Source organism: Pan paniscus, chromosome 15, assembly GCF_029289425.2.
Source record: "Pan paniscus chromosome 15, NHGRI_mPanPan1-v2.0_pri, whole genome shotgun sequence".
Lineage (NCBI taxonomy): Eukaryota > Metazoa > Chordata > Mammalia > Primates > Hominidae > Pan > Pan paniscus.
In genome coordinates this window covers 23,900,235-23,925,847 of record NC_073264.2, presented here as the reverse complement: position 1 = coordinate 23,925,847, position 25,613 = coordinate 23,900,235, and the positions used below count along the sequence as shown (strand labels likewise).

The window sequence follows — 25,613 nt, the reverse complement described above, 5'->3', positions numbered from 1 at the left end:
AGGATTAAATGTGATAAGAGAAAGAATGCAGCACATCAACTAGCATATAGAAACCAATGAGTAAATCATCATTATTATTTTCCTCCCAAGCAGGCAAACACATCACCAACGTTCCTCTTTTCACAATGACCTAAAAATGAGAAAGCCCTTGGGCACTTGTCTTCCTCTAACTGCTAAACTAGAAGGGCTGTGAGGGCACAGAAGAGCCACCAAGCAGTTTGGTGAAGGGGTTGCGTGATTTTGTGAGAGGTTAGAAAAAGCTGCATCCCACTGCACACGTGCACATCCATGAGCATTGTTTAGCCAAGCAGGACTTGAATGTGGCAGAGATGGGGCAAGAAGCCATATCTCAATTCATTGGCATAAAATGGATACATTCAGGCAGAGGATTCGATGCTCCCCTCCACTTACCAGGATTCACTGTGAGCTGTGTTCCTTCCCCAAAGGTCAACCTAGAGCCACTGGTTTCTTAAACACTGTGCTGAGGGGCTTTGCAAAAACCTGTGGCATCAGCTTAACGAACCCAGCTTTGCAGAGCTTCCCAAGAACTAGAATTTTTCTCCAACTTCTAAGCTTTAGAGGAAGGATAAGTCATGGTATCTTTCTTTCCAGTAGCCTAGGGCTTCAGGCCTGACAGATATGTCCAGAGATATGATTTTCACTTCAAGACACCAGAAGGCTCAACAAGCCAATTGTGTATACGTATTCTATGGTCCAAAACAATCACACCGCTGATGCAATCTATCATAGAATATCAACCCCACTGGGAAAGAAATTAGCTCTACAGAACTTATAGGTAGTGTTCTATGGTCATAATCATTGTCTGAACACAAGACTAGCATTTTCATTTTGTTTTTTTCACCCCTCTCTCAGTCTGCAGATGGCTGCACCTTTCCCCTAATATCAAGTTCAATTATTGTTCCACTTTAGCTTGCTTGTTTTTTCAACAGGCGCAGAATGATTTTATCTCCCTTTGGAACTCAGGATTTCTTTTTGAGTTCATTAAGGCTTGGGTAAAGAATGCTTGGGATGCAAATGATGCTGCCGTGGCCAAGGACTATGATGTTTTTTTCTCCCTTGGGTCTGGGCTGGTGAGAACTATGAGCTGTCTTGGCTTTGCCCTGGACCTTGATATCAGGATCAGTTGTGTGACCTTGAGCAAGTTCACAACCTCTCTGAGTTTCACTGTCTTCATTTGCAAAATTAAAGAGGTGGGTGAGGAGATCTTTAATTACTTTCTGAGCTGAGAGTCTTTGATTTGATTATTTGGATCTAATTTATCCAGAAATGCTGTGCAAATGTCCCTGCCCTCCCCACTCACCACCAGGGCATCTAATCCTCTTATTTCCTAAACAAAATAAAATGAGCAAACAAAAGAAAAGTAGTTCTCTACTTTTTACATAGAGAAATAGAGTTTTCCAAGCCTACTATCTGATTTAACATTTCATCTTTTTAGAAGTTTGAAGTCAGAATTTTGCAATCGAATCCTCAGGGAGAAGTGTTCTTTCTTTGGAACTTCCAGATAATTCAAAAACCAAACCAAATAACCTGACACCTTTGGTTTAAAGATAGCTTCACTCTCACTCGCGTCCCCATTCCAAATGTAAATTTCCTGTTTCCTTCCTTCCCACAGGAGCTGCTGCCTTTACATAAACTACAGACTCTTGCTTACCCATAGGAAAGGTGATTTGATCTTTACAGCCTTTTCCCACCGGATAAGAGAATTCATTATCTGGCCAAGTGTTTCAGCCCTCTGATTGCCAGGTGTTAGGTATAAAGGGGTTCTGCTAAAGCTACCTCTGGAGTTGAGGTACTCACCCAGGCTCACAATTAACTCAGTCCCCTTCCCAAAGTTGAGCATCTAGGTGATCTTCACACAGTGCCCAGGCCCTTTACCAAAAGACCCTGTTGGTGCTGTGCTGTAACTTCCTCCTCTCAGACCCTGGTCATGTCTCTAGCATGATTAGGGATGCAAGGGGGACCAGCATCGTGAACAGTCATCTGGGCTTGAACCTCTCCTATTCATACAGCCCGGGATTCAGGCTGTGAGGACAGCAGGACCAACCACGTCAGGATGGTCCCCGGTTCTCTGGCTACACAAGGAACTCATGTCCTGAAAACCTAGCAGGCTGCCTTTTGTTGTCCACCCTGCTCTACAGATTTATAAGAAGATAACGGCCTGCTGATTTACGGCTTGTTCTGACCTAGGCCAAGGAAGGAGACGCTGGTGGGCCACCAGGGATGCCAGGTTCCCTTTTTCATCACTGGAAAGACAAAAAGTACCACTTCTTTGTTGACTGCTGGGAGCCTAATTGCAGAAACATATAATTCTTAAAATACTTTTCCCCTGTAGATTTTACAGATCAGTTAAGAAAATATATAATTGGTGAGATAAACCTGCCCTACAAAAGAATAAAATACATGCTAAAGCCAATCATAAAAGAATATTTGATTGCCCGGTGTTTTAGGTTACCCATTGCTGTTGTGCACATTTTCTTGTGAAGCTAAGCTACTTACCCAGGGCTGCTGTGGTTAACCATGTCCCGGTCCCAGAGGTAAATCTGTTGTCATTTTTCATCCCATCTGTGGCCCATTGACAACCCCCCAGCTCCCTTAAGGCAACGATAATGTTTCCTCAGAAACTGACTCAGATGATCCATAGGAATAACTGTAGGCTCTTAATAAATATTTGTTAAATTGAATTGTATTAAACACTCATCTTTTGTTCCTGTTTGTTAAGGCACATTAGAATCTCTCACTGATAATTTTCAGATAGAAAAAAAAATTCTGCCAAATATTACTTGCTGAGTTTCATGATTCCTCTAGTGTTGGCTCCAAATGTCAATTTCCTATTAACCCGGTACCCACAGGAGTGAGCACCTTTACAAAAACCAGAGGTGTCAGCATGGTTGAAAGGGATGTGGCATCACCTTTGTTGACAGAGGCACCCCTCTGTTCCCCACAGGAGCCCCATTTTGCCTTGGAGAGGGCTGCCCTCTTTCTGTCTTTCAGAGCAGAGATAGGAGAGAGCAGAGTGCATTTCAGGGATGAAGATAATAAATAAGATAACAAAATGTTATCACACTAGACAGAGCCTTCTTCTTCTTCTTCTTCTTTTTTTTTGGCCAAATCGATAGTGTCCCAAAGGCTGTTTTCAGCACTTTTCTCTCTCCCAGATGTAATAATAACTGGATTTCAAATGGCATATGGGCTTGGACCGCCAGGCTCTGATGAGTCACACATAGTAAACCAGGAAATTATGCTACCCCCCAATGAAGAAGCATGTTTTCCCTTTTCCTCTTGCTGGGCAATGAAGAGTTCAAGCAACATGCACAGGGGGATATGAACTAATAACTCTTGGGTCAGTTCTATAATTTTACACATTAGCATCCTAGAATGTGAGACTTGGAAGGAAATTTAACAGCTGCCTGGGCCAATGCCCTCATTTTAGAGATGAAAATGCTGAAGCTCTGCAGGATAAATTTGCTCAAGGTCATGTAGATAGGTAGAAGCAGAGCTGGGACTAGAACTCAGGACACCTGAGTTCCACTCCCGCCTTGTGTGACTCCCTTTATGTGACTCAGGAGAACAAGGACCTTCTCTGGGTGGTCTCTGTCCCCAGGGGCTCTGCTAGCTGGCTCAGGGTGTGATTATTCCTGCTAATTATATAAGGATGAGTCCACATATGAATAAATCACACCAGGGAAGTGTTTGGCCTTGACACATTGTTTATGATTTTAGAGAGAATTATAGAACCTTCTAATTTATTTAAAAATTTTATTTCTTAGGCTGCAGGCAACAGCAATTGATAGCAGGGGAAATGGTCCATGAGATCCCAGGGAAGCCATGGAAAAGACAGAAATGGAAAAATTTGCCCTTTACCAAAAGGACAATCCAATGGATAATTGGCTCTGATTATTCTTTCTCTGCAGGACTCATTTCAGGGAATGACATCGAGAGCAGGAATGGGAAATACAAAATGGTGTGGGGTTGCCTCCTGCTTCTGCTCCCGTGGTAAATATCGCTAATAGACACATCACTCTCTTCCTCTGAGTATAGATGTGGCCTCAGAATCCTTCTTACCAGCATGCTCCAGATAGTCTCTACCAATTGTTAGCTCTTGATAATGGAGATATAATCTGTTTGCCCTCCCTGCCCTGGGGAATAATAGGAGAAAAGACCTTGCAGATGGCTTTAGAAATCTGGTTAGCAAGAGTCAGGTCAGGTCCCACACAGCCCCATCATAAAAAGTATCACTGACCTGGTTGGACCAAGACTGTTCTTGCCACAGGCTGCTCCAGAGATGGCAACAACAACACCATAGAGTGTCCCTTCTTCCTCAGTTTTCCTTCAAACGCTGGCTTTGTGGAGGGCATTGGGCAAAAAACCATGGTAGGGTTCTTCACACTTGTTCTTGCCCATGGGGCTCTCAGCAAGGTCTTTCCCCAAAGCAGAGGCCCTGGGTCCCCATGGCGCTGTCCCAGCCTGGGGGTGAAGGTTGTCTGCAGGACCTTGTCCCTCCCTGGTGTGCTTCCTGCTATTCATCAGGCCAGGTCTGTCCCAGGGATCTCGGATGGAATTGCTACAGGAAGAAAGTGATGCAGAAATCCTTTCTCTAGCCCACTTACCCCCATTTCCACACGTTCAGATGTTTCTAGGCTTTTCCTTTTTAATCACATTTCTATTCTTTCATAAGAAAGAGATGCACTTGTCTCTATCCATCCAAAGAAATTTCCCTATGTCCTCTACTGTTGCATTAGGCTTTTTGTAGACAAGAAAATGTCCATTTATCCTCTTAGGGTGCTATCTCATATCCTTAAAGACAGTCCTCTTTGGGTGACTGGTGGAGGATAGTCCCTTTGGGCCAACAGAGAAGCAGCTGCCAGTCTCAGAGTTGAAAAGGGAATGGAGACAGAAGCAGCAGCTTTGACTTGAATTGTAAACAAAGAATGTTTTCCTTCCCTGATCTATCAACCTCCAGTATGACCTATTTATGGAGACGGGATAATTAGTAGCAGCAGAGGGCGCTACAAGGTCAAAAACAAAGCCGCCCACCTCAAAGGAAACAAGAGAGAAAAGTCCCTCTTCTGAGTGATATGAGTGATCAAGATCCAAGCTGTGGGACAAGGGTGACGTTCGCCAAATCTCTTGGCTCCCACCTTGTCTGAGAACCCCTCTTGAGTGGCAGTTTTGGGCTAATGAAAGGCAGCCCTGCTTCGCTGGTGGGTGGGTGGGGCCTGCAGGGCAAGTGGGGCCTGCAGCACCCTCAGCACCTTGGGAAGAGGCACAGGCTCCAGATGCCAATAGGAAGATGGGTTGGAGAAACTTAGGGCAATACGTCCTTAGTGGGCCACTGAATCTTGAGGCTTTCTCCTATTCCTCAGTGGTGGGGTCACTTGATCATGCATTGTGGCCTCTCATGAACAAGCCTGTTACAACGTTTGGAAGACATAAGAACAAGGGGCTGGAATGCTCACTTCTCATGCTCCTAATGCTCTTAGGGACTTGGGGAGAGCACAGCTGGTTCATGTCTCAGAGGATCACAGGTCTCAGGGGATCACGGAGCTCTAGGACATGCTTGCAGCACTGAAAGCAAATTAAAGATGTCAGTCTTTTTTTTTTTTTTAACCATTGATTGATACAACATATCAACAATCTTTTGCTAGATTTTGCAACTTTAAAATTTAGATTTACTCAGCATCTTTTCCCTGAACAGCATTGATGAGAGTAACACTCTTAGGAACTCTATTCATATGTCTATTTAATAAAAATGGCAGCATTTAAATTAAATATGCAACAGCAATACCTGACATTCATAGATCATTTATCTGCTGGGTGTATTGCATGTGTGACCTCACTAAATTTTCCAATAGTCCTGTGAGAAAAGCTATTACTATCTCCATTTTGCAGATGGAGCAATTGAGACTTGGAGAGTTAGGGCATGCTTAAGGTCACACAACTGGTAAAAGCCGGAGCTGATATGAACCCAAGCAGGCTGGCTCCAGGATCCCACTCTTAGCCGTTATACTGCACTGCTGTGCTCAGTGCCTGCCCTTCCTTGGGGGAGGGATGCCTTTCAAGGAATATTGCAAGGACACCAGGGCAAGAGAGTCTGATAATGCTACCCCAAGCAGGACTCAGGTTATGTCTGAACCTTCCATGTAAAGCATTATAGGAGAGGATGTGTCCTTCTGTGTGAAGGTCCATTAAACCCACTTCTCTGTGCTTGGGTATGGTCAGACGTGGCTGAGGTTGGGCAGTTAGAAGAGGAGGAGCAATTTAACTTGAAGATGGTTATGGTCTAGATCAGGAACGGAGCAGTCAGCTCTCATATAAATATCAAGCCCAGACAACATCTTTACAGCAGGGACAGACACTAAGAGACTGTGGGTGGGGAGTGAGCATAATCCTTGGACTTGGGAGAACCGGAAGCTCTGAAATGGACTTCCGCCAGCAGGGAGCTGGGTCTCGTGGACTGGACCCCTGCCGGCAGGCGGCAGTGCAGGCCTGGGCAGCCAATGCACCGGTAAGGCAGCCCCTGGGCCCTCAACATCCCTCTTCCACAGCCAGGGGCCCTGAAGGTGCTCATGGTGGGACTCTGGCCTGCCTGGTGCTTACTTTTGGTATTCTGCATGCCTAGCATTGCCAGATAAAACACAGGATGCCCAGTGGAATTTGAATTTCAGATAAACAATGAATACTTTTTTAGTATAAATGTGTTCCAAATATGGCATGTCCCAGCTACCCGTATTACTGAAATTTTTGTTGTTTATTTGAAATGCACATTTAACTGGGTGTCTTGTATTTTTATTTCCTAAATCTAGGTGAATGGTGAGTTTTTAAGTGAAGAAATTGCATTCCTTTTTTTTACACAGATATTTACTGATTGTCTGTGATGCGGTCAACACAAGCCCAGGGGCTGGAGATATATCAGTGAAAAGATAAGCTCCCTGCCCTCATATAGTTTATATTATCGTGTGTGTGTGTGTGTGTGTGTGTGTGTGTGTGTGTGTGTGTGTGTGTGTGTGTGTGTGTAGGGGAGAGGGGAGAGGGGAGAGATATAAAATAAACATGTATGAATCTGATGATTTCAGATAGTGATGTGAGGGAAAATAAGAACAGAGATGTAATTGAGGTTGGTTATGGGTGGCATGGGTGACTAATTTAGTTGGAGCTGAGAACTGTGAAAAATTGGAGACAGAGTTTCAGGTAGCTAGAAAAGAGAGACATAGAAATGACGAGAAGGAAGGCCACTGCAGCTGAAGGGAAGAAAGAGAAGGAGCAGATGTGAGGTGAGGCTGGGGAGGAAGCAAGGGCCAGATCGTTTGCAGATGTTACAGGCCTGGGAAGGAGGTCCAGCTGTCATCATCTGATGTACATTTTATGAAGAACTGGAGAATGGATTGTCCAGGGACAAGAACAGAAGCAAGGGGGCCAGTTAGTGGGTTATTGAAGCAGTCCCTGTAAGAGATGATGGTGTTTATAGAAGGTGGTTGCAGTGGAGATGGAAGAAGTAGATGGATTGGAGATATATTTTCATGGTAGAACTGACAAGTCTTACTGATGAAGTGGATGTAGGGAAAAAGGGAAATGAAGGACCTTCTAGAAATACTCCTAGGAACACTCCTGCATTTTGGGGAGTTAGTCAGTGTTCTGTTTTTCACAGCAGTGCCTCCCAGCTGTTGTCATATTGATGGCTTACATGGAAAACTGTATTTGTAGGGCTCCTGACTGGGAGGGGCTGGCTCAGGGGCTCCAGCTACCCCAGGTACATGGGCACTCTGAACACTATCTCAGCAAGCTTATAACCCACTTATGGCAGTTCACCTGCCGGGAAGCTCTGTTCAGGATTTTCCAGCTGGAGCCAAGTGTGTGCTGCAGTGGGCCCAGTGAGAGATGGAAAGTCAAGCTGGTGAAGTGCAAGAAGCACTTAGGATCAGGACACTCCCTCAAGCATCTGAAATCAAAGATTTCTGGAATTCAGGTCTAGGACAGATTTTAGAAAGAATCTGGTCCAACCCCCTTTCCTTCCTCTTTATACAGAGGAGTAAGGGAGTTGTCCAAGGTACTCTTTCACTTATTCCATTTATTGAATAGAACAAAGTGTGTGGAGCCGTGCTAGATGCTATGAGACAGTGTCACTCAAAGTACGACATGTGATTAATGGACTAGTACACCAGTCTGTGACCAGAGGATACAGAAATGGAGAGTGAACTACTTTTGTAGCAGTTGGATATCCAAGAACGCCATCATTAGTCTTGCAGTTTTCTTTCCTCCCTCACTTCCTCTCTCTCTCCCTTCCTTTGTTTTTCTTTTCTTTTCTTTTTTAAAAGTAATCCATTTTTCATTGTCATATGTATTAGTTCAAGATGGATTGGGGCCAAAATCATAATAGCAATAGCAGTTTCCTTGGCTGAGTGCATTTGCCTCTAGAAGTCACGGCTGAATCAGTCACATGACCGTCAGCGCTGCCAGTCTCCTCTTGTTTTCCTCCCGTCTTCTTTCATTAGAACCGTCAGATAGTCTCTGAGATCTTAGGAACCCTGTTTTGTTGTATATCCTCTGCCCTGATATGAAGAAAAGATGATTCTTACTGTGGGCTTTAGCTTTTTGTTTTTCTGTAAGTAGATTCATTTGTTTACATTCCACTTGCTCTATAACCCCATTTCTCCTTATCTGACTCTTGAAGGCTTTTTCTCTTGCACTCTTGGTTTTTGGTTATTTGCTGCCTTTGGCTTTATTTCTGTGTCCTTCTCTTGCTTCTGCTCATTGAGTTCTTCTGGGCTAGGCATGTGCTGTACTCACTGTCTGGGGGGTGCAGAATTCACTATTTCCTCATTGTCTTTTTCCCAGACAGGGGCATGCTGTGTGACAAAGTAACCCAGAGTTCCCCGGACCAGACGGTGGCGAGTGGCAGTGAGGTGGTACTGCTCTGCACTTACGACGCTGTATATTCAAATCCAGATTTATTCTGGTACCGGATAAGGCCAGATTATTCCTTTCAGTTTGTCTTTTATGGGGATAACAGCAGATCTCAAGCTGCAGATTTTACTCAAGGACGGTTTTCTGTGAAACACATTCTGACCCAGAAAGCCTTTCACTTGGTGATCTCTCCAGTAAGGACTGAAGACAGTGCCACTTACTACTGTGCCTTTAGCACTATGATGCAGGTGCCCAGGAAGTCATAACACAAACTCCTGGGGCACAGCTCAGCAGAGCTGCCTCTTAGGGCAGGTCATGTCTGGGACTTGGCATCCTTCTCTTAGCCATTTTGTGTTCCAGCCTGGCCTTTAGAAGTGACCTAAAGTGTCTTCTGAGAAATAAATGGCCTGGTCAGATCCAGGGGAGCACCCTGGCTTCAGAGAAGCAGAGTATCTCCCCACTTCTGACTCACTGGGCCCTTGCCACCTGAATGACTCCTGGTAGGCAAAGGAGAACTGCATGTTTACGGAGCACTGTCTTTGTGCCCCTGGTGCCCTGGTCGCCCCTGATACAGAATGGGGCTTGACAAGCCTGTGCTGCATTTTCTGTGAGGGTTTCAGAATGCAGGTTCAGGTACAGGTAAAGGGCCCATCTAAGGTGAGGCCGTCAGCAGTGTCTTTATTTTAGTCACCACCACCATTTATCCATTATTATGAATTGATCTGTTTTCATTTCAGAATTAAATTAGGGCCAGATGTGGTGGCTCATGCCAATAATCACAACACTTTGGGAGGCTGAGGCGGGCAGATCACTTGAGGCCAGGAGTTCAAGACCAGTTCAAGACATGGCGAAGACCCGTCTCTAAAAATACAAGAATTAGCCGGGCGTGGTGGCTCGCGCCTGTAGTCCCAGCTACTCGGGAGGCTGAGGCACAAGAATCGCTTGAACCCAGGAGGCAGAGGTTGCAGTGAGCCGAGGTGGTGCCACTGCATTCCAGCCTGGGTGACAGAGCGAGATTCTGTCTCAAAAAAAAAAAAAAAATTAAGTTAGACACAAAGTTATTTACTTAAAAGACTTTTCACCAATTTACTTTTTTTTCCCCGCATCTTTTTATATCCAGCCACCTTCTCCTTGATGTTCTTTGACACCTCCATTTTACTTATTTTATTTGGAGAACATTTTCTTTTTTTTCACTGCAGAGCACTGAGGCACTCCTGGAAAGTTGTGACTTCCAGAATTCCAGCTGCCAAGTCCCTGAGTTTGAAGCTCAGTGGTGTCTCCGGCAGAGAAAATTTCCTCTGGGGCAAACTGACTATGTGATGTTGAAATAGATACACACCCTCAGTCCCTGGGAATCAGTCCCTCCTTCCTCTTCTCTTGAATTATCTGCCTTAATAGAACTATTAGAGTTATTAGATGTAATCTTAGAAATGGAAGAGGCCTTACACGTTATTTGATAGAAACTACACTGCAGTCCAGAGACATGGTGGACATTCTCAAAGTCGTATACCTGGATAATGACAGGCCCAGAGATGCAGCGTTACACTTCCAGGGCTCTCTTCTGCAGCTGTACCCTAGGTGGCTCTATCAGTGAGTGGTTTGGGCAGCAGTTTATGTGCTCTTCAGAAACAGTGGACAAGAGTAGCCACTATATGGAGCAATGGAAAGAACAGGGGATGAGGGAGCCAAAGACCTTGGGCATGTGGCTTGGCTTTCTGGGGCTTCTGTTCTAATGCCTACTGAGTGTGACACATGTCCGTCTCACAATTCACATATCATGGCCCCAGATCAGAAGGCAGCCATAATCCCTCCTGGCTCTTGCCTTAAATCTTCTCTGGAGGATCCTTTTGGTGTGAGAAATTCATGGTCCTGTGATATGCCAGGATTTTTTTTGTTTCTGGCATAGTGGGCTAGAGGGTGGCTCATTTATATGCTAAATATGGGACAATCCTGAAGTTCATTCTAGCTGATACTCACTTTGACATCTTGCCCTCATTTGGGGATGCAGTGTGCTCTTATAGCAGGAACTTTGGGCTGAAAATCTTGAGACCTTGGTTCTGCTCCCAGCAATATCCCTGCCTCACTGAATGACTCTGGACATGATACATACTTTTTTGAGGAAAGGGCATTTTTGTTTTATCTGAAAAATGAGAATATGATCTTTTTATTCCTAACAACTTCAGAGGAAACACCCTAATATTACACAAGGTAACTCGTGAATGTTTTGGAAATCAGCATTCCTTACACATACAAGGCATAGTAGAAAAGATGGGGGAGTTTGCTGTCGGTGATGGCAAGGGGAGTTGTTGGCGACAGTCACTCTTTCACTTGTAACCTCATAAACCCCCACTTGATGCTCCCCATAGGTGCTGAGGAACCACAATAGCAGTGCTCCTGGAAAAGGCTGTGGCCCTCCTGGGTGGCAGTAGCAGAGGTCACTGGCCACACGGCAGGTGCTGCTGTTGCTCTTGCTGTAACAGCGGCATCAGCAGAGGCAGCAGGAAACCCGAGGCTGGGTCTCCAAGGCAGGGCCTCTGTAGGCTTGGGGCTCAGGAAACTGCAGTGTGACCCATAAGTTCAATTTGGCTTTTGGCTGACTAATAGTGAGCTCACAGAGCTGAGTTTCCCCCTGTGGTGATCTGCAAAGAGTAAAGCCAGAGGTGAGGTGCACACAATGCAGTTTAATAAATGCAATAGAGGCAGGGGCTGAGAAGAAAGGCAGAAAACCATCAATGCCAAAGTCCCAGGCCAGAGAATCAGTGTCCAATGGTTTCAAACACAGATTGGCAGGCAAAAGACAGTAAAAATGTTGTTTTTATAGGGAAAGATAGGGGTCTCATTTCTGTTCCTCCCTTCAAAAACACTTTCACAGTGAGTTGCTTGAAAGCAGACTTGTGTCTTCTTTGTACTCTCAGTATAGTGTCTGGAACTCAGAGGGAGCTAATTCATGCATGTTAAATCAATTAACAGAAAGCAGTGCCTTTCCTCTGTATTTTACTCTGATTTTTGCTAATAGATTGGAGAGTATTTAGATGAGATTTTGGAAACCTCATTGCCTGCTCATAAAGTATTAGCAAATTCAAATGTGTAATCTCATTTGTAAAGTACTAGGAGAGGCAGAAAGTGCTGAAACTTTGTCCTCCTCCACGCCATGCAGAATCTCTAGTGTGGCTCCTGAAGTGAACATAGAGGGTGGGACAAGCCGTGAGGACAGGAGGAAGAAGATGATGCTGGTTTGTAGCAAATCTAGTGCTCAGTTGAGCAGAGCCTTCCATGTTTAGATAAAAGGGCACCCGCTCTTCTTCTCCCAAGGCCTAGTTTCCTCATAAGAAATGAAGCTGTGAACCTGTTGGTTCTCACTTTCTACTTCAAAAGGTAAAGAAAGTCAAAAGGAACAAAACATCATTTTCAAAGTGTATCAGTTGTAGGAGTAAAAAAAGAGTCCTATATCTTTTTATATCCTTCTATCCCTTTATAAAACAGCATACAAAGCAGTTAGGACATAAACCCCCCTTCCCCAGGACTTTTGTCTTCCCATCAAGCTGGAGGATGAGCTGGGTTTGTTGTCTTTGAAGAAAAATTGGTTTGGCTGGCAGCCATTTTAACAAGGCTATGACAGGTCAACTTGAATCACAAAGAAGTCAGAAGCCAAGGAGATGCATTTTTGTAAGCCTTTGGTTTCTTCAGGAGTGTAGCTTCCTCATGCCAGTCAGCCTGCAGTGAAGAAAGTTGTTATAGAATAGACTGCCAGGGCTAGAAGGAATCGTAGGGGTCATGTAGTCTGGGGTTGGCCGGTACTTGCTATACTGTACCATTGCAGACATCACTAATCTATTGTGGCTCACTTTCCATCTACACATGGCAATAGCTCAGCTAGTTCAGCTATCAGTGTTGGCACAAGTCATGAGACTCTTTTGTTCTCCTTTGGTTATTATTTTTTTTTAACTCATTTGTTTTGCAGATGCAAAAACCCAGGCCCAGAGAGATGAAGAAACCTGGCTAAGGTAACATGTAAGTTAGTGTCAAAATCAGGATAAAACCCAGATCTTCTGACTCTTAGTGTAGCCCTCTTTTTACCCAGCCACACTGCCTGTGTCCCTGGGACTGTTAGTAAAATAACAGGTGAGCTGGACCCCTTTTTTGAGATGACTGGGTATGTTTACTGTCTGGGTCAGATCAGTCAAGTACTCTGAGTCTAGGGTTGTTCCTAGAACAGGAGCTGGGGTTGATGAGCATTTGTGAGTATTGGAGAAGGAGTGAGGGGGAGGAGCCTCACACGCAAACTCAGGCCCTGGTTTCAATTTCGTGTATGAGATTACCTGAGAACGGAATGCAAGTAACAGGCAAATAATTGACATCTCAGACCTAACTGTGTATGCATCCTGAGTAGCTAATAGTGAGCTGTTCACTACTAATGCTGTGTGTAGGTTCATCCCAAAGACAGGCTGATTCACACATAGACAGGCTGGTCCTATGATTAAGGAGTGTGAGCTGGCATTCCCTTTATCAGGACAAAGATAGGTTCTGCTTCCTCTGGATATTCTTCAGGCAAAGCTTTACTTATGGCCTTGCAAATAACCCATGGTCTCTTGGTCAATGAACAAAATAGCAGTAAAGAGGATGAATTCTCCTTATTTATCTTCAGTTTTCTCCCTGGAGTGAAAGTGAGGGTTATTGTCTGGTATATTAGAAAAATAGTACATTATACTACCTAAGGGGTTTCAGTCTGACTTAAAATGAAAGGATAACAGGAAATGGGGTGCTGTTTTGCTGAGTAGCTGAGATAGCCTACCTTATTAATTCTAAGTATGTCTCTATTTTCCCTTTCCAATGCTTCTTGGTTTCTTACCATTTCTAAATCCCCTTTCCCCATGTGCAGCATGGTGTGGGTAGAGATAGGAATAAGAAGCAGCTAATTCTTACCTTACAAGAAAAATAACTTGGCAGTCAAGAGAAAATTGATGGCAACACTCTTTGCAAACAGCATTCGTAGCCCAAGCACTGTGAGGGACATCATGTTCACCTTCTCGGTATGAACTATGGCTGAAAAAGAGTGAAGAGGGTGGCTTCAGGGAGAAATTAAATTCCCTTCCAGAAATTGGGCCTGCAACACCGATATCAGCCTGCCCCAAGTCTGCCTAGTTCTTTCTGGCCTGCAAGCCCAGCATGGTGCCAGATAGCCGTCAGAGACCTTAGGCTGCTGCTGACACCCAGCCACTCTGCAGAACCAACTGGGCTCAGCATGGTTTGTGTTTTCTTTTGAAATCTGATACATTTTGGCCCCAGTGGACAATTACAGAGTTTGCTTTAACCCTTGATTCTGAAGTTGGCCCTTTGATTTGAACTAACCTTTGAGTTTATGGCAGCTCTTTGAAGGTTGCTTTATGTTTTCAGTTTCCTTTGGTTTTAGGTGATCTGGAACAAACAGCAGTGGTCAGGGTTACATTGGGAATGAAGAGGCTCACAGGATTGTAGGCTTTTAAAACTGGAGGAGACTTTGGGTGAGTGAACTGAGGACCAGAGGATGTGACTTGGTGAAGATCACATAGCTAATTATACAACATGCTTCCCATTCTAGCCTTTTTCATTGTACCATGAGGTCAACATCCAGGCACACCAATATGCAGGAAGAACTAGGATTCTTAGCCCCACGATAGGCCACATTGCCCTTTGTTGGAATTTAGCACTGGATTAGAATGCACGTGGACTTTCAATCCCAGAGTCTAGTATGAAGGGGACAGTGGTAGGTAAAGAGGAGAGATGAGGATGAAATAAGATGGGCTTTATTTTAGATTCCATCTTAGGGATGACAAGCATTTCCCTCCCCTGCCAATGGCAGGCTATAGTTGGGCCTAAGTCTTATTTCCAGCATGATGCTATACTGAGAATGATTTGTCCACAGTTACATCTCTAACTTCCCTTTCACCCAATTCTTGTTCCCCATAATCTCCAGCTCCTTGAAGCTAGAAATGGCCTACCTGTAGAATCTGTCTTCACGTCAAAGTCAGTGGAGTGCACAGTTTTCTTGTCGTGTTGAACTGAACATGTCACTGAATTTGAATCTTCGTATTTACCAAGCTTGACAGCATTGTACTTCCCACTGGGAGAGATGACAATAGCAGGATCAAACTCTGTTATCTTCTTGGATGACTCGAGATTTATTCTTATATCCTTGGGGTAGAATTCCTTCACCAGACAAGCGACATTTGTTCCATTTTTCATGACAAAAACGGATGGTGTGGTATGAGGCTGACTTCCTGCAAATATAATCAACTTATTAGGTGAGATGATTATTCACAACTTTGTGGGGGTTAAACAGTGGTGATTACCTCGATTACCCTGGAGCCAAACACTATAATCCAGACCTCCATGCATCCTGTTAGTGACCTGGGCTTATTACCACCTCTGTGAAAGGACAGGCAAGGGGAGCAGAAATGAAAGGCAGTAAGTTTGACTTCCAGTTAGGAGCTGCTAGGAGATAGGGCTGGAAGCACAGATGGAAAATGACAACTACAAAGAAGTTTCTGGATCATCTGGGTTTCGATTATCTGTGGCTTTTTTCTTTTTCTTTCTTTTTTTTCTTTTTCTTTTTTTTTGAGATAGAGTTTCACTCTTGTTGCCCAGGCTGGAGTGCAATGGTGCAATCTCGGCTCACTGCAACCTCCGCCTCCCGGGTTCAAGTGATTCTCCGCCTCAGCCTCCCGAGTAGCTGGGATTACAGGCATGCACCACCATGCCCAGCTAAATTTTTGTATTTTTAGTAGAGATGGGGTTTCTCCATGTTGGTCAGGCTGGTCTCGAACTCCCGACCTCAGGTGATCCGCCCACCTTGGCCTCCCAAAGTGCTGGAATTACAGGCGTGAACCACCGCATCCAGCCGATTATCTGTGTTTTATTAATCAATCCTCTGGACAATCTAGGTCAGGCTGAATATCTCTCTGCACCAGTTGGTTTTTTGTAAATGCATGGGCCCTTGGATGGTAGATCAGGGCAGGTGCTCATACTATGCATTCTGTCACTTAAAGAATCGAGGGTCTGAGAAGCACTGCATAACTGGCTCAGAGGTTCTGAGGATGGCAGTGTTGGGGTCCCGGAAGGGCGCCATCCCTTCCAGATCTGCTGGAAAGGGTGGAAAGGGATCTGCTGAAGGTAGGTGGTATATGTTTCTGCCTTTAGGTGAATACTCATTCTTCTGTAGGGGACTGACTACTGTATAGTTTCCTTTGAGTCTTTAATCAGAGGATAACAATGATCATTTTCAGGAAGTCCTTAAAGAAATAAAACCAATTGAAGCCCGTTCATTCTTGTTTTAATCTAAGAGGAACTGTGGAATGTTGGTCCCAGGATTGAGTTCCCTCCTAGCCTTCTCTTCTTTTGTGCCTCACTTTGGACTACCACCCTGTACATGCATACTTTTCTTTCCTTAAGACCACAAGTCTTGAAGCTTTGAGAGAGGTAGTGATGATTCTTTCACACAGTGCCTCACTGAAGTTTTTGAATTGTGATAAATGTTGTGTCCATGGGGACTTAAATTCTTAGGCTATCTTCAAATAACTGTTAAAGAAAGAGCCCTGTTAATAGCTGAAATCAAGAAACACAACCAACCTGTGAATGATGATCTAGATACATTTTTCAATCCTAAATTTAATGCTGACTTTTAATATTAATTGCTCCTGTAAATTTGGCCCTTAGTATTTGAAACTTAGGTGAATTTTGCTTCTTGATATCAAATGAAAAATATGTTGAATTCCAGTGTACTTTTACCTACTATGGTCTATAATCAAGACATTAGGTGTTGCTGAACAGAAAGTTGGTAATGAATGTGTAAATGGAAAATAAGTAATTTTCCTTTTCCTTTTTTTTTTTTTTTTTTTTGAGACAGGGTCTTTTTCACCCAGGTTGGAGTGAAGTGGCCCAATATCAACTCATTGCAACCTCTGCCTCCTGGCTCAGACTCTCCTCCAGCCTCAGTCTTCCAAGTAGCTGGGACCACAGGTGCACACCACCACACCTGGCTAATTTTTTGTATAAAAATAAATAATTTTTCTAATGCTTTATCCTGAATCTGAATTTGGGCTTCAGCTGTGAGGTTCACAGCAGTAGAGCTACTGCCAGATCAACTGGTTATATCTGGTTGAGAGGGAGCGATTGCTAGTCAGGAAGTTTCTGCTGATCACGGCTTTGTAAATGGACCAAAGTTGATCATGGTTTTCCTAGAAAATCAACTATTCAGAGAAACCCCCCATCACTACCATCATCATTCTCCCCGTTTCCTCTGCTGAGAAGCTCAACTAAAAGACTGATTCTGTTTCAGTCACTCAGGGCAGGAAACTTATTCCTAAGAATCTGGTTCCTTATGTTTTTGGCTTTAGTTCTAGACAATTGAAAGGATTAGAAATTTTTCAAAGGGCTTTCTTGGAACCTGCTTTCAACCTGCTTGAGAAAACTTCCCCTGTTTGGTTTCCTTGCATAGCTGAAGCCACCTGATAACAGAAAGTGATAACTCTAGCGTTAACGGTTGGAAACCACATGCATTGCTCACTCACCTCCCTTCATAAGTGCAACACTTCTTGCTCACTATCTTGACTTTGGTTTGAGATGTACTCTGGCTGACTTTCAAGGGAGTTACAAGTTACAAAAGAAACTTGTCCATAAAATAAACACCCTATCTCCTTGTTTATTTAAGAGTATCTCTTAATCCAAGTCTGATTTAGTTGGATAATTAAGGCTTGCTAGAATTTTAAAATCTAAATTCATCAGGCAGTTGTCAAATCATCACTTTGGGCTGGGGAGATTGGGTTTGAGTAATTTGAATAATACAATATAACTGAAAAGACAGATGTCTGAAGAAGGTCATGCACTTATGATATTGTGCTCTGACTCTATTAGTCGGCATTTCAGATAGAGCATAATACATTGATTTGATAAAACATTTTTCTGAATCCCTCTTTCTACATTAATGTTTATATTTTCAAAACGATTGTTTGAAAGAAAGTGTCTTATAGAATCCATTGTTTGGCATCTTGGTAACCAAAGAAATGGGTGTCTGACTGAATTAAACCTTTTTAAAAACTGGAATGCACTCAATATAGTTGCCATATGCATCCTAGTCTATTTTGTATTTGACTTAAACCCAAACGTGAAGCTGTATGAAATTGTAGTCCAAAATTTAGATTAAAGATTTAATCGTTTATCTTTGAAGGACTTGTAGTCTTTTTTTCTTAGTCCACAAATATAATTACATTGCAACATGTGTTTCAAGTGTTATTTCTTTGGAAAATTGCTTTATTGTCAGACTTTCTCTTTTTATGAACACCAATACATTGCTAAGTTTATGTGTTGGTAAACAATACCAAAAAAGTGTATACCATTCCTGAACAGTCTTTCTTAATTTATAAACTTAGAAGTCACCTATGTTTTAGATTCTCATAGCTAGTCCTACTGATTCCCTAAGAATTGCAACAACTGTAATAAATGTCACTCAGAATTTCAAGACTTTCTGCCAATATGGGATTTAACTTAAACCCTGAAATAAAAGTTTGTTCTACCTAATTACTCTGACCATGCTAACTACCTTTCTCCAGAATCTTCCAAGCTGTAGGACACTTGTTTTCAGTTTGCAAGGAGGCATGCATACTAGTTAGCTTAGCCAAAGGGATGTGCAGAGATGAAGCAGCTTCCTGAGGAATTGGGGCTGAAGTATCCCTCCCACTGTCTCCCTTGCACCTGAATGCTCCAACTCTTAGTGTAGTTCTTCTAGATTTCTTTGTGTTTTTTGGGCTGCTCTGAAGATTTCAGAAATAAATGGGAGCTATTGTTTTAATATAGAATATACATATTAAAATAAATAGAGTTACAGAGCTACTTAAGTGACTCAGTCTGGTGTGTTCACTCTGGCCTATTTCACATCTGTAATACTCTGTCTCCTTGTTATAATTTCATTTACTAGTTATAATTTATAATGCAAACTGGATTGCAGCCCCAGTGCCAGGACTCAAATTATCCCAGAAATATAGGAAAAAGATCAATTCACGGGGCTCCATGAAGAGTTTGATGCCAGTTCTGAAAAATATCTGTCGGGTGTCCCAGGAGCACATTATGACAGTGCCTCACAGGTGCCTGGAGCTGGCCCTGGGGCCTGAGCTGTAACATCTGTGCCCTGCCTCCCCAGCCTCAGATCTCAGCCTAGAGACCCCACAGCTCAGAGAACTACAAAGCTGCTCTTGATGAGACCAAGGGGCTGAGTACACAGAGTCTCAGTTCCCTTTGAAGCTAATAATAGTTGAACTGCTTGATAGAGATGTGATGGTGAAATCCCCATCCAAGAGATACTAGGGCAGGGCTGAGACAGAGCAAGAGAAGAGGCTGGCAGGTGACAAATAGCTGCCTTCATGATGGAAAATCTAACTCCCAGTTTTTTGAGAGGGGCATCCAAGAAGAACACAATAGCTTGAGGGTAGGGATGGGGCACTTAACTTGACCTTTCTTACAACAAATGTTATGTTGAGGAGAGGAGGGTTATAGAAACAGTTTCCGTTCTTATTATACTCTGGTTCCATTCTCTTGGGTCACAAGTACAGAATTTTGATTAGAAACCTAATTTCCCCCATCACTCAGACTGAGTCTCACAATAATAACGAACCTGCTTTCTAATTCCCTGAGCTTGGCGAAAGCCTTTCTAAGGACCTGAGGGTTGAACAAGAAATTGGTCACTGCTCGGGGAGCTCACTGGTGCTGTGTATCACGGACACAGTTCAGAGAAGCCAGTGCTTGCTTTGCATTGCTTATTTTTGTTTTATAATTTCTCCTGACTCTGGATCCAGATATAAGTTTCAGGAGTATATAGTCATGATGTGCAATGTAACGTAAAGACCATGTGAATTACTCTGCCTCATCACCAAAAATCAAGATCCTTGGGCTAGAGCCAGGCAAAAGAGAATGACAGTTGTGTAGGGCCATTATTCACTGTCAAAGCTTTAAGGACTTGGGGTTTGATTTGAAAATTTTCACATCCCCTACCTGAGCTTCACATCATCATATTACATTTCGCCACTGCAGGAGAAGAAAACCAGAGAAGCGAATGGAGTGTCATCGGGGAGCATGGTCAGCATCCTGGCAGAGGGGCTAAGCATCAGTTTCATCAATTTCCTTCTTCCCTAAGACTCCCAAAGGCACAGCCTCAAAGATTTGATTCTAACACTGCAGATAATTCCAAATTTCAAGTGGAAATGATTTTAGGGGAAAATGAAACAGTATTTTTTGCTCAGATGCAATTTGCTAAACATCAATCAGACTACAATCAGCTATGACATGATTCTGTTTCCCTTCTTTTTAGTGCTCTAGTCTGTCTCCCCTCAAAGATAAGAAAACTCACCAATTTCTACCATTTCCCTGGAGGCAACAGGCAGTGGAGAATCCCTATAAGTTTATATTATTCTTGAGAGGCAGAGACCATGTTGACAGCACCAGTCACTTTTTGGACTTTTGGTCAGATAGCCTAGCCACATTCATGTACCATTCCCTACTTATTTATTTCCTCTGAATAAACAAAATCAGTACCTAATCATGTAAGAGGTAATGGCTCTCCCAATGGACTTGGCATTTTGGAAGGTGTCTGAAGGCTATTCTCTGGACTGGTCTTAGTGATTGACTGTTGGCAGCTACCCAAACTACCAGAATATAGCCCCTGGATTTCCAAACACTGGAGTAGGCTACCAGTAGACAATGTCTCCAGTAGAGGACCACGACTTCTCTATTGTCCTGGAGTTGGTGGCTGTGTTTCTACATTGGATACAGGCTCCTGAACCATTGTGCAAAGTCCCCAGTTTCAGGGCTAACAGGAGAGGTGAGCACATAACTGCTCTCAGCAGACCCAGGCCAGGATGTGACCTTGAGAACCATTTAATCTGAACCAGTTATGTTGGTTTAATGCAAGTTCTCAGAAAAAAGTGACAAGGGCAAGATTGGCTTCTTATCCAGAGAGAGAGAGAGAGAGAGAGAGAGAGAGAAAGATCCTCTTTTTAAAACTCCTTCTTTTGTAATACTTTTTTCTTTCTAAACTTCCCTCTTCCTACACTGTGACCATGACTTTTATCCCTCATAAATACTGGAGAGACCCTCCTCAACCACAGCTTGCCTTTTTCCTGGTTCTAGGGAGCCCAAAACTAAAAGCCTGACCTAGGGCTTTTTTTCAGTAGTTGTAAAAAACTTATGAATACCAAGCCTCAGAATGGAGTTTCCAAGCATATACAGAATATTTTCTTAAGAGAAATCGAATGCATTTGCTCCCAAATTTTACCCCTACTGTTTGCAACAAACAATGGGTTTCTAATTTGGAACTCTTTACTTCCCAAGAAGCCCCATTCATTCAGGACTATGCTACAACAACCCTAAAGAAATATACACACTGAGCTGTAGTAAAATGCATAACTTACCTGGTTCCACGATGAGTTGTGTTCCCTTTCCAAAGAAGAGTTGTGCTGTCAAAGCACTACCGCAGGCATCATTACAAAAAACCTTGCTACCTATTTGCTCCCTGTCAGTCTAATTCATGTGTTTAGAAGTGGGTGGGTGGAGCAGAATGGGTGTAGCTGGAGACAGAGCTTTGCAAGGGTTTCTGAGATCTGAGCATTATATTTTGGCAGCTTTTTTGATGTCTGCTATCTTCTGAGTTTTGACACTTAGGCAAGTCCTTAGATTTTCTGCTATTATCTCCTCAACCTCCCATCTCTTACTCCCAGATCTTGCTTCAGGATAACATTTTCACATATTTTGCTGAGAATTGCCAAATGGCCGTTGTAGGCAGAAACGTAACAATAAGCCTCAACTAAATCAATCACAACAGGACTGTGCCTCAGTGAGAGGTGGAAGGACACAATGGTTGGAGCAAGAGCCATTGATGCAAAAGACTTGGGGTCTATCCAAAGGACTATAATAATCACAGATGACTATGATTTGTATAAATACTTTCCTACTTAAACAGCTGGTGTTTATACTACTTCAACAAAGTTATTGAAATAAACTCTATGAGGTGATATTTTTAGATCCATCTCACAGACAAAGGCACTGTAAAGGTGGTTAAGTGAGTGGCTGAGTTGGGCTTCACTCAATTTCCAGTTTCCAGCCCCTGAACCAGAGTAATAGATGGTAGGACTGAAAGGAGCCTCAAGGCATCATTTTTCCAAACCTCTGTGATCACACAAGGGCTAATTAAGGGATGCATAGGGAGAGTTTTCACTCCCTTTCCAGTGCCTTTTTTTTTTTTTTCCATTAAATCACAGAATTCCTACTGGGTAATAGGACAGTCACACCATTGGGCTTCCTTGCTTTTCCTCCCAATTGTTCATAAGAATTGGTCTGGGGATAATCAGGATCATAGTGGGCAAGGGCTGGAAGACAGCTTGGAAATCCTTCATCTAACTATAGGGAAACTATAGTTCAGTGCAGTTAAGTCACAGAGTTTGTCAGCTAATGCATTGTCAGTTAATGCATTGGACAGATTGGAACTTGGCCTCTGATTTACTGGTTCAGCGTGCTCCTCATTTCACCTTGTGTCCACCCCCCGAAGTGCTGTCATGTGAGTCTGATCACAGTGGTGGCCTAGATCTGTACATGGTGGATGCATAGATGCTGAGGAGGCTAGCTTTCTGGAGCCAGGTAGAGGGAATAGAAGCTCTCTAGGAAGGACAATGGATCAAGACGGCTCACTGAGGCACAGACGCCATCCTGGATTTTATCGGAAACTCAGTTCCTGTTCCTCAAGCCATCCCTTGCTATATTACCTACTGGAGCACTGCTTCCTAACCTGGTGACTTAGAAAAATATTTAACAAATGTAATTGCCAAACATAGTGGTCATAAGAAGGAAAAGTACGTTACTTACGTTGTTGTACCTCCAGATAGGTTCCTTTGCCAAAGATCAGGGGTCTGGCACAGCTGACATACCTAATCCAAAAACTACCTTGCTTTTCCCTTTACGGCAACCCTAGCCCCAGTTGCCAAGTCACGTGATATTCATCCCATGCGATTTTCTGTCCCATCTGGCCTAGCCTCTTCTCCTCAGTCTTAGAGGTTGTCCTTCAGGATGGAACAAGAGGTGACTCTAGCATCAGATAGAAATCCAAGCTTTTGCCCGTATTACAATCTGACAGAATTTGTGCTCAAATAAGAGAGAATGAATATAGACTGGAAAGATGTTTTTTGGTTTGATCAAGAGGAAAGAAGGGTGGAACGTTGGTCGTAGAGTAGCGGTTCTCCACCTTTGGGCTACACTTAGGTGAGGCAGGGACCTAGCAGGTTATATATACCATGCATTCCAACATTTTAGGGGAAATTTATTTCATATCTGAGAGTTTTGCATCATTGCCAAGTATTGTGCAGCAGCCAGACTGCTTAGTACAAAATAGAATTAAGTTTTTCCATCCATTTTAATAACACATTCATGCATATCAAATTTTAGCAAGCTTCAATGACACTTTCACACTTAGAAGTGACAGTTAAATTAATTTCTGTCATACGTGAACATTAGAATCTATGAGATTGCCTGTATGTCACCCATAAAAACCAAGGAGGGAATATGGATTTTTCGGATCAGTTTACAATCCTTAAAAGACTGTAGATGATAGTTGGAGAATCACTAACATGAAGGGTGGTTCCTAGTCGTTGTAAAGTAGAAAGATGTCAGAAGATCCAAAACCTAGTTTTGACTCTGTCCCTTTCCAAGTGTGTAATCTTGGCCAAGTTCCTTAAACTCACTGAGCTTTATCTGGCTTCTCTACGAAGTGAGGATAACATCTTCCGTATTATAGGTTATAAGATTAGATACAGCATCTGTGAACTAGAGAGACTAGATGTAATTATTAGAATGTTTATTAGGGCTAAACTCAGAGAAGATACATTTTACTTGAAGCATGGAGAATGTAATTGCACTAAGAACAGAGCTCCCAAGCAGAAAGGATTGTTGGGACAGGTCGCTGAAAAAGAACAGAAGCTATTTTTTGGTGTTATGTGATATGAAGAGGGTGCCCACTTCTTAGGGCCGTGGGTTAGGACTGGTATTCAGGTTTCTGTCTCTCTAGATCTTTTCTCTAGGTTACGTGTGACTTCCATTCTACTCCCCAATCTTCCCTTTCGAATCCAAAAGCAGTAGTCCTTACAGTGGCCTAGAAGCCACCCTCTCCCCAACCCATCACCAATCTGACCTCATTTTCACATTCTCTCCCCATCACTCCCTCTCCTCCTCCAGCCACACACCCCAGGCAGCCCTGTGTCCCCTCTGCCTGGAAGTGCTCTCCCTCCAGAGGTCTGCATGGCTCACTTTACCACCTCCTCGGGTCTCTGCTCCACTGTCACCTTTCCAGTGAGACCTTCTGTGACTCTTCTGTTTAAAACTGCATGCTGCTCCCTCCCACTAGTCCTCTTTATTCTCCTTCCCGGCTTTTTCTTCTCAGGGCTTATTACCACCCTAACGCACTGTATATTTTATTTATTTATTTAGTTTACCATCTGTCTTTTGCCATTAGAAAATAAGCTCCAGTATGGCAGAAATTCATGCCTGCTTTGTTCATGTCGATTCCCTGGCACCCAGAACAGTGCCTGGCACTTCGTGGCAGAGACCTGTGATGGGTTGCAGAGCCAGGACTCAGGCTTGGCTCTGTAGGTTACCAGCTTCCCTTCATTTTTCTTTTCTTTTGCTTTATACCATAGCTGACTTTTTCTCTGATTCATTCATTCCTTTATTTATTCATTCACTCATTCAACAAATGTTTGTTTAGTGCTTTCAGTGTACTCATAGATGCAGTAAGAAACAACTCAAAGTCCTTTCTCTCACAGAGCAAGGGAAACAGACAGTAAACGAGCATATAAAGATTCAGGTAGACATGAGGTCTATAAATAAAGCAGGGAAAGGGGTCTTCAGAGTGACATGAGGTGGTAGGGAAAGGATTCACTGGAAATGACATTTGAGTGGAGACCTGGAGGAGGGGAGGGAGAAAACTGTGTGAGTCCCTGGGAGAAAATGGCTCCAGGTGGAAGGACTTGCAGGTGCAAAGGCTCTGTTCTGGGAGATGCTGACTGGGAGTGAGAGGGAGTGCCAGATGCCAGGTCAAGGGCTAGTGGGCCTGGAGGAATGGGAAGGTCATCTTCTGGAATCTGGGAAACGTTTTGATGAGGCCAGAATTATGTGGACTCCTTTTCTTGAGGGAAAGAGTGATGCTCTGATCATCGTCTGGACCTTTCTGTATTTAGGGACCCTGGGTCTCCAGGGGTGTAATGTGAGAGATGGGCCTCACCTGGCTCCTCCTGGGGAAGGGGAATGCTGCTTTGGGTAACTGGTTTTGGCGGGGATTCAGAAGTTCTTCCTTGGTGAGAGAAGTGATGGGGATGGCACTGGAAGGGAAGTGGCATAACTGTTGTTTCTGATTCAGCTTGAAAAGGAGCTCATTAGAGACCTGAGGCAGAGGCTGGGCCAGGCAGGAAAAACCTCCACACATGCCCTAGTCTAGCTGCAGCCCTGATGGAAGAGCAGAGTTCTTAAGAGCACAGATTCTGGCACCAAGCAGGTGATTCAAATGATGACTTTACTAAGCTGTGTGATCTTGAGGAACCCCTTTGAGATTCAGTTTCCTGATCCATAAAACGCAAGTCATGGTACCTCAATTCCACATGATCATAGTGAGGACTGAGTGAAATGAC

The 25,613-nt window shown here is 43.5% G+C and overlaps 1 long non-coding RNA gene and 3 gene segments (V, D, J or C); 2 read left to right on the top strand and 2 right to left on the bottom strand.

The window, feature by feature from the left end:
* LOC100994878 (T cell receptor alpha chain constant-like) overlaps window positions 1-25,613 on the bottom strand; it is a 349,562-nt gene that overhangs the window by 72,810 nt on the left and 251,139 nt on the right.
* The window catches only part of LOC130540797 (uncharacterized), a 105,449-nt gene that overhangs the window by 4,945 nt on the left and 74,891 nt on the right, over window positions 1-25,613 (top strand). The gene's annotated exons all lie outside the window — the stretch shown is intronic.
* Window positions 7,887-9,349, top strand: LOC117975767 (T cell receptor delta variable 3-like). The segment is given in 2 exon segments: window positions 7,887-8,620; window positions 8,854-9,349. Coding segments are annotated over 2 exon segments (372 nt in total).
* LOC100995219 (T cell receptor delta constant-like) overlaps window positions 11,594-25,613 on the bottom strand; it is a 44,079-nt gene continuing 30,059 nt past the window's right edge. The window contains 4 exon segments of the C gene segment in view: window positions 11,594-12,636; window positions 13,846-13,965; window positions 14,272-14,337; window positions 14,901-15,179. Of these exon segments, the coding sequence occupies window positions 13,847-13,965; window positions 14,272-14,337; window positions 14,901-15,179 (464 nt within the window).